Raw genomic sequence first — 13,519 nt, forward strand, 5'->3', positions numbered from 1 at the left:
CTCTCTCTGGAGGGCACCTCCACCCACCTCCCACCCTGCCGGCCCCTCGTCCCCTCCTGACATGCTCAAACTGAACTTTCCCTTTGTGATGTGGTGGTTTTTGTCTTTCCCAGCCTGCAAAGCAATCCAAACCGAAATTGCCTTTCGGTTATCTCATTTGTCCAGGACCGGGAGCATTTCATAACGTAGCACCACAAATATCCGTGTGAGAAAGCCGCAGTTTCTGGAGGTCACTGACTTCATGCCAATCCAAACTAGAATTGGCAAACCCAGCGAGAAATGTTCTCCGCAGCTGCGAGGAAGTGCCTCAAATAGAAATAAGAAGCTGGGCTGGGGGTCCACGGTCCCACCCGGGGTGGGAGATGTTGGAAGAAGCCTCAGCACAGGGCTGAGAGGCACTGAGAGGCATGGGGGCTTGTGTGTACCTGCTTTCTGGGTGGCTCTGTTCCGTTATTACTGCTCCGTCTGCCTCGGCTCCTAATTTCTCAGAAGAGGAAATAATTTCCTCAGCAGCCACTGCCAACCATATTTGGGCTGTATAGACACCGAAATGACAAGGGCAGATGGGGCAGCAACAATGACAAGTCATTTTTATATGTGGAGCCCAAATAAAACAATGCTACAGCTGCCCTTGCTCGTGCATTCCTGCCTGGCTCCCGGAGCCTGAGCCCCCTCCCCAGGCAGCCAGGGTCTCCCTGCACGCTGGGACCAAATTGGCCCAGCTCTGGGTGGTTGTCCCCCCGTGTGGATCCTTGGTCAACCGCCTTAAAAATGGAAAAGGCGGGAAGCAAAAGGAGAGCAGATGATGGACATTAAAACTTAAAAGGTTTTCACATATGTGAATTCACGCGTGAACTTTAAGTCGTACCTGAAAGGGGCGTACCTCCTTAAATGCACACTCCAAAAACCAGAACTGATATCTGGCAAAAATGGACCGAAGCAGCTGCTGTGCAGCCAGCGTTTCCCGAGCATCCGCCCCGGGCCGGCCTGCCCCAGGTTCCGGGCACGCCAGAACAAACTCAGCCTCCACGTCTGAAAACAGACTGGTGTGGCAGCTGGGACCGTCTGTGGAGTGGACGTGAAAGCAGGTGCCGGGCCTGCCTTGTTCCACGGTCAGGGACCACAGGCAAAGGCTGGGAGTGGAGTCAGGGTGCTACCAGGGCAGTGGCACCCACCAGCCCCTTCCCTCCCGGGGACCCCGGTTGGAGCCTGAGCTGCATAGAACTTGTGCATGTCACAGTCCAGCAGCTTCCTCCGTGGTGCATCTGCTGCTGAATTGCAGGACTGGTCACCAGAGGTATCTCCCTGGCCCAGTCCCTCCAAACTGGAAGGCGGGGCCCACGGGCTTAACACTGCGCCTTTAAGATTCACGGAAATGCAGTGCAGACAGCCGGGAGAGCCGCCACCTGGACCTCCGTGGTCCGGGCTAGGAGGTTGCAGCCTCAATCGGGAGGTGGACACAGAGGAGCCCTAGCATCTTCTCATTCGCAGAGCATGAGGAAGCCCTGATGCCAGGGCCCACTCAGTAGGTGGAAGAACCTTCCGGAAAAGGTCCAGTAGAGGAGGAGCTGCCCCCGACTGTGGGTGAACACCTCGTCACCTCTGTTGGTCTCTCTGGAGCCTGGAGCTCCCGCTCTGCCCCACGTCATTGCTGGCACCGGGCCGTGTCCTGTTACCCATTTGGTGCCCCCACCATCAAAGTCCTGTTTCCACTGCAGGGCATCTCGGGGGCTCCTTGTTCACTCGGTCTCCTCTCCCCTCACGATACCCCTCTGCACCCTCACTGTGCATCTCATGCTGAAATACCAGCTATGTTTCCAGGTGGAAGGTCCTGGTTGGAAGCCCTCCAAGGAGCTGGGGAGCCCTTGTATTCTGGCTTTGGATTTACAGGAGGATCACGGCGCGCCCTCCAGGAGCTGGAGTTCAGTGATGATCAATTCGTCATCCGCCTGACCTCCTATCGGGGAACTCAATTATCTGGAGTTGCCGTGGCGGCTGGAGACCCCACCTGTCCTGCTGTCCTTTGGCGTGAAAACAGCACAATGTGTGGCTGGAAAATGGGAACTCAAAGGGCCGCTTTCTGCATCCTCGTCTCGCTGAGCCTCTGAATGCGGTGTCCAGGGGGAGAAAGGAAAACAGAACCCTGGGCGTTTTATCAGTAGAATCTCATCCCTGGAAGAGGCCTCTGGACTCAGAGTGGAGAAGAAGCCAGTCCCTGTCTTTGAGAAACTGCCCCGTCCTGTTTCTTTAACCGGAGGCCACCTGGACGTGGCAGCCCTCTGGCCATCTGCTCCACAGTCACCAGCCCTGTTTTTTAAGTGTATTGGTCCAGGCACTTCTGATGCCAAGAAACAGAATCATTCTCATGCAATCCAAGAAGGCCTGGGTTTGCATGGGGGTCGGTGGTTGTGGGGAGGGGGCTCACCCAGAGGCCGCTGTAAGGATGCTGGGAAAAAGCCCCAGAATCTGGGATACCGGGAAGCCTGGGCGGTCTTGGGCTCTCCCCCTCTCTGCTCCTCTCCCTCTGCCCTCTGTGATCAACGCCTCCCTCTTTTCCCTCCTCCTTATTCATCTCGGGGGTGACCCAGTGTGGTCAGTCCAGCATGACTTCCAGTGACCCTGTGCTTACCCTAACGGCCACCAGCTAAGAATTGCTTAGTAAAAGTTCTCCTGAGGAAGGGTGATTACTGGCCAGAGAGTCAGAGGTCGGGTATTGGGGATGGGGCAGGGTCACCAGGAGCCAGGGATGCCTGTCCAGGGCTCTAAGGAGCACACGCTGACGGCCAGGTGGTGGAGGCACCCCGTGCTGCGATGAATGTGGGTTGACCTCTGCAGTCCCCTGGGTCTCGCTCATAAATCCCCACCTGTGAGGACAGTCCTAGAGGGTGTCTGTTCGAAATGTCCCCACCCAACCAACCTGGCTGGAAGGGTACAGCCCTGACCACAGCCCTGGGTCCCACTTCCTGGGGCCTCACAACAGGAGGGTGTCAGGGCTGATGGTCCCAACTGTGAGCCGAGCCAGAAGGTCTCGTCAACCTGCGTGTGCTCCGGGATACTTGTCTCTCTTCCCCATATTCACTGACTGTCAATCAATCCCAGGAAAGCAGCGGGACCGTCCTGCTGTGAGTGCACAGCTTGGGGTCTCCCAGGGCCCCCATTCCTGCCTTTCAGGGATCGAGGGTAGCTCCCTCCCCAAGAAGCAGTGGGAACACAGGAGCTGAATTAGACCTTCTTTCTTTAAGCTCTGGAAATCCTGCCGTCTGTAAATTTAAGTCCTACTAAAATAAAATTGAATGCCGAAAAAAAAGTGGCAGAAAGTCTTTTGGGTGCGTTTAAGCCACTTGGAGCCCATCGGAGCCTGCAGAATCACAGGAATTTAAAGCCAGAGGGAACCACGAGATTCATGGGCAACTGAGATGGTTTGAAATTGAGTTTCGTGTTAAAGCAACAGTGTTCTGGATGATTCCTTTCAAACATGTTCCCTCACACGTTGCTCATCACGGCCCCAAGAGGCAGGTGGAGCTGATGTGGTCAACCCCATTCACGGAATGGTAAACTGAGGCTTCCAAATAGTTAGTTGTGGTCTTGCCCATGAGGAGTAGGGGTCTATGAGGGAGAAGCCAGTGGACAAAAGGAGGAACTGGCAGGGACAAGCCTGGGCTCCCAATTCCAGGAAGTGCCACTCTTTCCCTGACCCTGTCCCTAAGAGGAGGCTGGTTTGAAGACCGTGCACACAGAGGCCTGGGAGTCGTAGCTGTTGCCGTCAGACGGCCTGGACGGCCATGGCCTGGGATGCGATCCTGACGTGCCACCCACTGGCTGGGCCCATGGGAGCCCCACACGGCGCTGTGCGCCTCGGTGTCCTTGTGGAGGTCCCCTAGAACGAGGCTTGGCTTGTGGTTCGCGTTCGGTGAACATCAGTCTTTCTGTTCTGCAGGCAGTAGGAGCTTCCAGACGCCCAAGTTCCCGCTGCCATTCTCAGGCCCAAGCTGAATATGAGGAAAGGGCAATATCCGGCAGACGAGGGGCCCTCCGAGTTCTCATTTGTTTCTCTTGTCTCGTTTTAATATCACGGTGCTGCCAGTCAAACCGCCTGAGTTTGGGGGGATCTGCTGTGCTTGCTCACAAACTCCCACCCCGCTCTGCCTCCAGTTGCATGGAAACATCGATCTTCATTTCTCCATTAATCTTGCTGCCTCCACATCTCGTTTTTGAATTTCATTTTACCACCCCCCCCCCCTTTTTTTTTTTTTGCGCTCCTTGTTTCCGGATAAAGGATTTGCAAAATGATTCCACGTGTGAACAGAAAGCCTTGTGCCCTCCTGACAGGGCTGCCTGGGGTCTGTCTTCTTGGCCAACCAAGCATTTGTGTCCGGCGTGGCTGGTTTCCCACAGCCAGGAAACCGGATCCGGGGAGCTTCTCCTGACCCCCACAAAGAACACCTCTGTCCCGGCTCTCCCGAGGTCGGGGCGCACGGCTCCTTCACCCCAGCTCCGCATCTGCTTTGACCGTGCTAAAGCCTTACTAACTACGGAAATAAGGCAAAAGCGTGGGTCTCACATGGATATAAAGTGACCACGCGTCAAAGATTTCTACCTAACTCGTTAGTTGAACAAGGGCACAGGTGAGGTGTTACCACCAGTTGGAGAGAGAAATCAAAGAACCGTACATTTACACACATAAAGGAATGTTGAAATGGATACACCGATGGCCGCAGCGTAATTTCCTATTGGAGACACCCAAGGCACTCTTTTCTGCTTGTTCCAGACTTCCTTACAGCCTCTCTTACAGTTGTCAAAAGCAGTCTCAAAGAAAGGTGATTCCGGATCACAGAGTAAGGCCGGCCGCCTCAGTTTGGATGGATAATTTGCAGAGGGGCAGCGAGAGTGTCCTTGTACCAAATGGGTCCTCTGGAGCCTGCCTCGCCGGGAGACTCCGTAATTGGACTTTGCAAGGCTGCTATTATCTGCTATCCCGAGGCCGGGAAGGCGAGCACGTAACTGTCTCCTCCAGATTTCACTGCGGTGCTTAGCGCTTTGGGGGAACTCCTTTCTTGTCAAGGTCCCCAGAATATTCCAAGACCTCTGGCCTTTCTTCCCACCTGGAAGGCTGGGAGCCTGAGAGCCGGGTTCCAGGTCAGTCCCCTGGGGAGGGCTGTGTCAGCACCGACCCCCTGTGGTCACTCTCAGCTCCTTGTGAGTGTCTGGTCGTACCTGGGAGCCACCTAGCCCTTCTCTGGAAGTCTCCGGGCGGACCAAGAGTGTCAAAGACACAGCCCCCGTGCCTGCCACTCAGCCCACCCCTGCCTTTTACGGCGTCGGGAGTAAACCCACAAAGTCACCATGCACCACATGGAAACGGACTCCCGAGGGTTCAGGATGGCCCCCGTGTGTCAGCGGATGATGGCCAGGGCCCCGGCCACGGCTCTCCCACACCACAGCCCCACGGCACAGCCGGAAAAGCCAGGGCATACATATGGCTCAAGGCCCGTGCTGGGGGCCGCTGGGGATGCGCCGTCGTGAAAATACAGGCCCGACACACAGTCAGATGAAGGCAAGACCCCTCCAGCAGTGGGGTCGGGAGGCCGCAGAGGAGCTGGCAGTGCGTCCTGATGGCTGGGAATAAGGAGAGGGGAGGAGGACATGATGGAAGGGGAGTTTAGAGCAGTGGCACGGGGTGGGGGCTGCCGGGGAGGGGTGCCCGTGGGCTGGAGAGAAGGGCGGGGGTAGGGCAGAGAGAGGATGGCGGCCACAGGGTGGACAGTGCAGACCGATGGCGTCATCACCGAGGGTGCAGATGCCACGGGGAGAGACAGCAAGGCCTGGGAAAGCCGTGCTGGCTTTGTGTCAGCGTTGCCAGGCCAGCAGCACACAGGAAGTGGGGTTAGTCACAGAGAGACAGAGTTTATGGGGGAAAACGCTGCTTCTGTATTTCACTGTTTCCAGTGAAGGAAGAGGCACACTGGTCTTTGCTGAAAAAACGGGGCTCCGGGCGCTGAGAAATAACCACGCTGCTCAGGCCTGCTTCTCACCCACGGCCAGGGCCCAGAGCTGACAGGCACAGGGGGCCTGCACAGCACTTCACCAGGGAAGTTTAGAAGGAAAACATCTATCGTGAGGAAATGGGGGGCCTTGGCATGGACTGTCCCACGCGCTGTCCAGCCTTGGAGAACGTCAGCCCTCGCTGTACTTGAAGCCCCTTCCAGGGAGGGATTCCTGAGTCGAGACTCACAGTCGGGACCCCTTGGACGAAAGATGCTGATGCAAATGCCTGTCTCTCCTGTCCAGCCGGGGCAATGGGCGCTATACCTCCTGCGTGACTGGCTTTACTGTGGAGGACAGCGGGTCACGCCAGATCTGTTCTCATTATCTCTCTGTCTGATTTAGTCGTACAACCTCAGCCTCAAATCCTAAAAGACAATTTTCTTTTTAAGATTATTATTTTTCCTTTTTCTCCCAAAGCCCCTTGGTACATAGTTGTGTATTTTTAGTCGTGGGTCCTTCTAGTTGTGGCACGTGGGATGCCACCTCAGCATGGCCTGATGAGTGGTGCCATGTCCGTGCCCAGGATTTGAAGTGGCGAAACCCTGGACTGCCGAAGCAGAGCACACGAACTTAACCGCTCAGCCATGGGGCCGGCCCCACAATTTTTTTTTAAGCTAACGGCCTTAAAATTTTTTTTATCTAATGGTCCCCACGAGGTCATTGGAGACCCCCTGTGATGATGCAATGTCATTAAGCCAGGGTTGTCAGTCGGTGTGTCACACATCACCAATGATGGGCTTGTGGCAGCAGGTGCGTTTACATAGGTGATGGCTCTATTTTTCACAACGCTTTCCAGTGAACAAAAGAAATAACTTTTTCGACCTGGATGGATGGACTACATGGAAGGACGGACGTGTGACATTCCAGTGTCCACGGTTGTATTTTCTCCTTTTAAAAGAAACCTGCAGGTTGGGACCAGAGGGAAAGCGCATGGAATCGGGCCTCACGGTGGAAGCAGCGGCCCCGCTCCCGCCCACGCCTCACGCCCCCTTGCTTCTGTTTTGTAGGTGGTCTTCAGCAAGTACTGCAACTCCAGCGACATCATGGACCTGTTCTGCATCGCCACCGGCCTGCCTCGGTGAGTGAGCCAGAACCGTCCCTGCTAGAAGGACGCCATTCTGCTCCACACCTTTAGTTCACCTTGACAGGAAGGTCCCTAGGAAGGGCAGTCGCCCAGTATGAGGGATGAGAGGTGAGGAAGAGCCAGTGGGCTCGCCTTGCACGTGGGTGTGAAGCCTGGGGGTTTTGACCCCAGCCACCCCAGCTGTGTCTACACAGAGGTGACCATTGGGCAGAAGCAGGCAGAAACTACCATTATAAGAGGGTTTTTTCCTTTCATTTATTCATTTGCTTTTGGAGGAAGGTTAAAGGGGGGTGGGTGTGTCTGGCTTTGGCCCCCCCCCCCAGCCCCAAAAACCCAGCTGGTGCCTTTTCTACCTCAGGAGGGGTCGTCCCAGATCGACGTTTAGGAAAAGACTCACTTCAGAAATGCGTTGACCCGTAACCTACCTTATGGGATCCTCAGAATTCCAGAAGAGTTATTTTCCCAAACCAACAGTTTGTTTGAGCACGTGGGTCTTCTATCCTAACTTTCCGATTATCAAGAGTGACCAGGAGTGGCTTTGGCGTGGCGGTTAACCGTGAGGTTAGGATCCAGTCGGGCAGGCGAGCGATGAGGACAATAGCAGTCCACAGACAGGTGCGAAAATCCTGACATGACGGCAAATGGCAGTTTGTAGCAGCAAAACAGCCCGTAGTTTGGGGCATCTTTTGGCACCGTATATCAAGCCCTGTGCTAAGAAGTGTACGTGAGTTATTCTTTATAGTAACCCTGTGATTCCAGGTCACTCCCATTGCTCAGATTTTAAAAATACACAGCGGAAGACCAGAGAGCTTAAGTAAGGTGGTCAAGATCACACGGCTAAGAGGCCCCCGGAGACGGGAGGCTGAGGGAGCTCAACTCACCCACCAAAGACTGTGTCGTGGGAGAGATTTATGCCTGTTGAGTGGACTCCCAAAGGGACTGGACATAGGAAGGCAAAAGTCATCCTTGGCCGATACAAATGTTCCTTTCTATTTTACCCATTATTTTTGATCTCTCAACTCAGTAAATTAGACTTTCTCCAAGTCCCATTTTTAATTACTTTAAAATCAACAGTGCATGTAGAATGAGCCACGGCCGTGTCACCTCATTTACAAATGGAATGTCACGTCTCGAGGACAGCGCCTCTCGGCCCTTTGGGTGGGCCCGTCCCTGGTACTCGTGTGCTTGTGCTTGAGGGCTCCCATCTCGTGTGAGGCCCCAATTCCAGGGTGAGCCCCAGGGTGGGAATGCCACGGGTGAGAACACTGACTCAGCGTGTCTTTCAGGAACACGACCATCTCCCTCCTGACCACGGACGACGCCATGGTCTCCATCGACCCCACCATGCCCGCAAATTCAGAACGGTAAGCAGCTGGCGGCTTCGTCAGCTCCTTGCTCTCATGGGGTCTCTGGCACTTCCCTGCACACGTGGGAGGGTCTCGGTGGTTGTTTTGTTCATTTACTGCTGTAGGAAAATCTGAATTTAAACCAAAGATGGGAGGCTCGGGATGGGAGAGCATGTGAAGAGGCTTAATTTGGCTTGTTCCTGTGCAGGACCGGTCACTTTCCAGAAAGCAAGGAACCTTTCTGAGGACTCCACATTCAGTTCTCGACAAGAGCCCTCTGAAGAGGTGCTGTCGTTATTACCGTTGTACAGATGGGGAAACTGAGGCATGAGAGGCTGAGTGACAAGTAGCAGAGCCAGGTCCTAGGACCCCTGCATTAACCGCCCTGCTGTCCACCTCGGGGAGGGCTGCAGGAGATTTCCTGACCAGAGCACCTGGAGGACATTTCTCATTTACCCACTGGGGCCAGTCCTGGGAGGACCACGTGCTTCCCGTGGGACCACCGGACCACTCTGCATAGGAGCGGGGAGGTAGCCTGCGGCGGCCGAGGAGCGGGAACTAGGGGAGGCCTGGAAAGTAAATCTGCAGGTAGTAGAGGTGTTTGTGCACATATGTAAATTGGCAAAGCGGCCATGTGTGGCCTGAAGAAGGACAAGGCCTCTGAGCAGGGGCCCTTCCAACCAGTGACCAGGCCCTGCACCTAGCGGCCTGGCAAGTCCCTGGGGGCCTCCCTCCTATTTGTGCCCTATATTTGCGCTTATATTCGCCTGGCTGGGCGAGGCAGAATTTAAACTGGGTATCCTGCAAGGCCGGGGTGCAAGAGCCTGGTTGGGCACGGGGGTGCCCTCAGGACCCCTGCCTGTCACACCTGCTCCTCACTGGATGTCCCCTCCGAGGGACATGTGTTAGTCTGGTCATTGGGATGCCCCGCCCGACTGAAGCACGCCAGCCGGGCTGAGTCTGCAGGAGAAAGTTTGCACCAGGCAGACCTCGCGTGCCCCAGCAACTGGAGGCCCACGGCTGCTTCATGACAGCTTGGAAATCTTGGGGCTCCATGTGATGCGGTGGCCTAGGACCTCCACTGGAGGTTCCCCCCACCCGAGGTGTGCACACGAGAGCACCCAGGGGTGGGGCACCTGCTTTTCTTCCTCCTGCTCCTAGAAGCCAGCCTGTCAGCCATCCACCCCGAGCAGGTGCAGGATTCCCCGGCCCTGGGCAGGGGCAAAAACCCTCTTGAGGACAGCTAAGGCTTTGCTGCAGGGAGCCAATCAAATAAGAAACCCTGTGGGAGGCACAAATTCCTGGAAAGTCTTAGCAGCCACGGCTGTCCCTGTGCTCAGTGGCCTGCGCCCGCCCGCCCGCCCGCCCCTCCCCGTGCACCTGCATGCTTTGGCCAGGCCGCCCCCTCCCGCTGTGCCCATCCGTCTCCCTGAAGAATTCCCTCCATCATGCCCCTGCGCGCTCTCGCTCTGATCACCGGCGCCAGGCTCCCGGAAGGAGCCGTGCTAATTGGCTCCCCAAAGACTCCAATGAGATTCTTGTAAATCTCATCGCGAGCCCGTCAGAGGAAAGTCACCGAGTGAACTGTCACCCTGACGTCCGCAAGACTGAAATGATCTTGTCAGAGGGGAAATTTCATTAACGCCAGTGCCTTGTCAGGGCACGCTCGTCTCTGACTGAGGAAACTAAGCTTTTCCTGAATTGAAGCAGTCTGTCTGTGTAGCTTGTCGATTCATACTTTGTCACCCATCATATCTGGTTTGGTACTTCATTCTGTGCCAGCGCTTCTCAGCTGGGGGCAGTTTTGTCCCCCAGGGGACAATGGCAGGGTCTGGAGACAGGTTGTCACAAACGAGGGAGCGGGGTGCTCCTGGCATCTGGTGGGCAGAGCCCAGGGATGCTGCTCCCCGTCCTATGGTGCACAGGACGGCCCCTCCCCAGAGACTTCTCCACCCCAAATGTCCGTGGTGGCCAGGTTGAGAACCCTGGTTTACATGAGTCTCTACCATTTTCCCTTCACAGAGTTGCCAGTTGTGCACTCAAAGGTCACCAAGCTCCCGAACCAGCGGGCCATCAGCACCACCAGCTGGGGGGCCTTGTTGAAGCAGAGCGCCCCTCCTCCCTCCCTCTCCCCCCCTCCGTTTCTGATTGGAGAGGTCTGGGTGGGGCCCCAGAACTGGCGCTTCTGCAGGTTCCAGGTGACGATGCTGACGGTGGTCAGGACGCCTTCAGAATCACTGTGCTGACCACTGGGCTTTTTCTCTGCTTCAGCCCCTTTGCCTTCTCCCTGCATTGGAGGTGGGGGACCTTTGTCATTTTGGAACTGCTTCCTCCGCGGGCTTCTCCCCGATCTGTGTCTCAGCCTTGTGAAATGTGGGTGCTCTCGGCCCCCCTTCATTTCAATCCTGTCTCACCCGTAGTGAGGCCTCCTATCAGCTCTGTGTCTCGACTGCCTTTGGGGGTCCCATCCGTTCTAAACGTGCGCAGTAGAAACAAGTCCAGCTAAACCAGTGACTTCCAGCCCTGGCTGCAGATTACAACCATCAAGGATCTTCAAGAAGTCACTGATGCCCAGACTCCTCCTAGGACCAATTAAATGCGAATTTTTTAAAGCTCCCCAAGTGACTCGAATCCCAGCCCGGGTGAGAACTGGTGATGCAAAGTGCGGAAAACCTAAGAAACACTGTTGACCCAGGTTGGTGCTCAGCCCTCCAGTGACCAGAAAGTCACATCTCCCCAGCACAGGGTGTTCTCTTCTCGGACAGTCCTGGATAAATCTAGCTTCTTCCTAGCAAATTGCCAAGTCGACGGTGCAGTTGCTCAGGTTGCCTCTCTAGCTCCCTGCACTTCTGAAGACCTTGCAGCCATCCTGCATGGACTGGTCACCTCCTTGTCTCCCCAGCCTCAGACTCAGGAACACCTCGTGGGAGGGACCAGCCGGCAGGTGCTGGTGCGTCCGCCGGTGCTGAGAGTGTTCCCGGTTCCCCGCTCCCGGGGGGACTTTCGTGATCTCTTCTCCAAATTCCTGGGGCTCTTAACTGTGACCGCCTGGATACTGATCGGAAGTGGGGGTCCCAGCTGCCCCATCTCTTATGCCTCAACTCTTTGGCTCCTTCCCTGCCCCTCATTTCAAACCAAATACCATGACCTTCGGAGTCTCCTTCTTGCCTTAATGCCTTCCTTAGAGAACCTCAGCCGACCCCGAGTTTAGACTGTCTTATCTCACGTCTGGGCTTCCCGGTGCTCAGACCCCTGGTTTGTGCCTCCGGACACCCCTCAGTAGAGTCCCATCCGCCTTCCAGAAAAATCAGCCTCAAACACAGCTTTCATCCTGTCGCTCCCCAGCACGGCGTTCTCCAGTGGCCATCAGCCGCAGGACATCATCCAGACTCCTCCATCTGGAACGTCTGGCCCCAATCCACCTTAAAACACTGGCCGCCAGGTCGGCTGACCTGCATGAGTCCCCACAACAGCCAATGTGTCACTCTCCATCCACAAACACCCCGTCACTTCCCGCCTCTGGCCTGGCTGAATTCCCACCCTCCTTGCGGACCCCACGGCAGGAATCCACTGGGTCCCCTAACCTTTCCCAGGCCTCCTGGCTTTTCTGTCGTATCAGGGAGCATTCAGATCAGCATTTTAAATCACCTGAGACCTATATACATAAGTCAGAGGGACTCGAATCTAACAGGGAGCTGGTCGGAAAGATGACTGACCACCAAGCCGTCTCGACTCCTAATGGCCAACGACTGTACACAGACTCACATCCCGACTCATTCAGATAGTGCTCCGAGGGACCCTGAGCTGTGTGGTCCAAATGCTCCTTTCCGGACAGGGGGACATTCTGGATACCACAGTGTCCAGCCAATGGAGGTGTCACTTCTTGACAGCTCTACCCCGTCCATTTCCACCACTACCAGTCCTCGCCGAAGGAGAGAAACAGATGCTTAAAGAGTGTGAGGAAGAGATGGGGCGTCTGGCAGGGCACGTGGAGAGGGCAGAATGACACAGCACGTCTGTGACAGACACACACGCCTTTCATTTACGGTTTTAGCCTCACGCGTAGCTCCCTCCAGGATGAAACGGCTGTGCACCCGTGAGGATAGCACATGCGGCCGCTCCCCCGGCTCCAAAGGCCTCCTGGATTCCAGCCTGACTCCCGGCTCCTTCTCTCGCTAAACGTGCTTGAGAAGAGGTTTCAGAGCCAGGCAGTGACATTTTGAAAAAACACAAATACAATAAAAGTTCAAGGCAAGTTTATCTCCTTTGAAGAGAGGGTGGTTTATGTCAATTTTGTTGTTGGGGAAGAGAACGACGACAATGCAACTCAATTTAGACCGAACCAGGAGCTGATTCAATCATGGAAGCAATGTAAGTCTTCTGAGAACGTTGCTGTCATTGGGAGTCAAGAGGATTAAGGAGCGAGGAGCCAAGAGTAATCTTGAGGGGCCAAGAAACTCAACCCAGGATGTTTGGCCCACAAGCCTGCAAGGTTCCTGCAAGTGCCCGGAGCTTTCAGTCTCCACGTCCAGTCCCACGTCCGCTGTGCTCCAGTTACTGACCCAGGGGTTCCCACCCCCAGCTCGGTGGACTCTGGGAGAGGTTATCCTCTGTGCACTTTTTCAGGCTCAAACAGGCTTTTAGGGAGAGCTGAGGCTCTGTTCCGATTGACAGGAAATCCCAGGATGCGTGTGGCCATGGAAGGGTCTCCTCATAAGCCATCCCTGAGTCCTGTCCACAGGGCATCTGTCCTCAGCGCCTCTGACATGGGAAAGCCACAGGGACATCCTGCTCCATCTCTCCCTGCCCGCCGCACCTGTGTTGAGCCTGCTTTGTTGTCCATCCCACCCTCGTCCACCTCCCGTACCTCTTCTGCACCTTGTCACCACCTCTTGCCCCCCAACACTGATTTAAGGGCTGAAGGCCAAGGAGGAGGAGGGGAGGGCAGGGGGGAGGATGGGCAAGCCCCTGGGCTCCCCTTTCCCCACCCACTGCCCCAACATCAGTGGTGCTTGCAGCCTGGAGACAGAGAGGCGGTGAGAAA

The 13,519-nt window shown here is 55.6% G+C and overlaps 1 protein-coding gene across 2 annotated transcripts in view; it reads left to right on the plus strand.

The window, feature by feature from the left end:
- Positions 1-13,519, plus strand: part of PDE9A (phosphodiesterase 9A) — an 89,980-nt gene that overhangs the window by 21,781 nt on the left and 54,680 nt on the right. For both annotated transcript variants that reach the window (XM_070488940.1, XM_044750902.2), the window contains exons 2-3: positions 7,053-7,123; positions 8,416-8,493. In XM_070488940.1, coding sequence (XP_070345041.1) covers positions 7,053-7,123; positions 8,416-8,493 — 149 coding nt within the window. The remainder of the gene's footprint in view (positions 1-7,052; positions 7,124-8,415; positions 8,494-13,519) is intronic.

Source organism: Equus asinus, chromosome 18 (genome assembly GCF_041296235.1).
Source record: "Equus asinus isolate D_3611 breed Donkey chromosome 18, EquAss-T2T_v2, whole genome shotgun sequence".
NCBI lineage: Eukaryota > Metazoa > Chordata > Mammalia > Perissodactyla > Equidae > Equus > Equus asinus.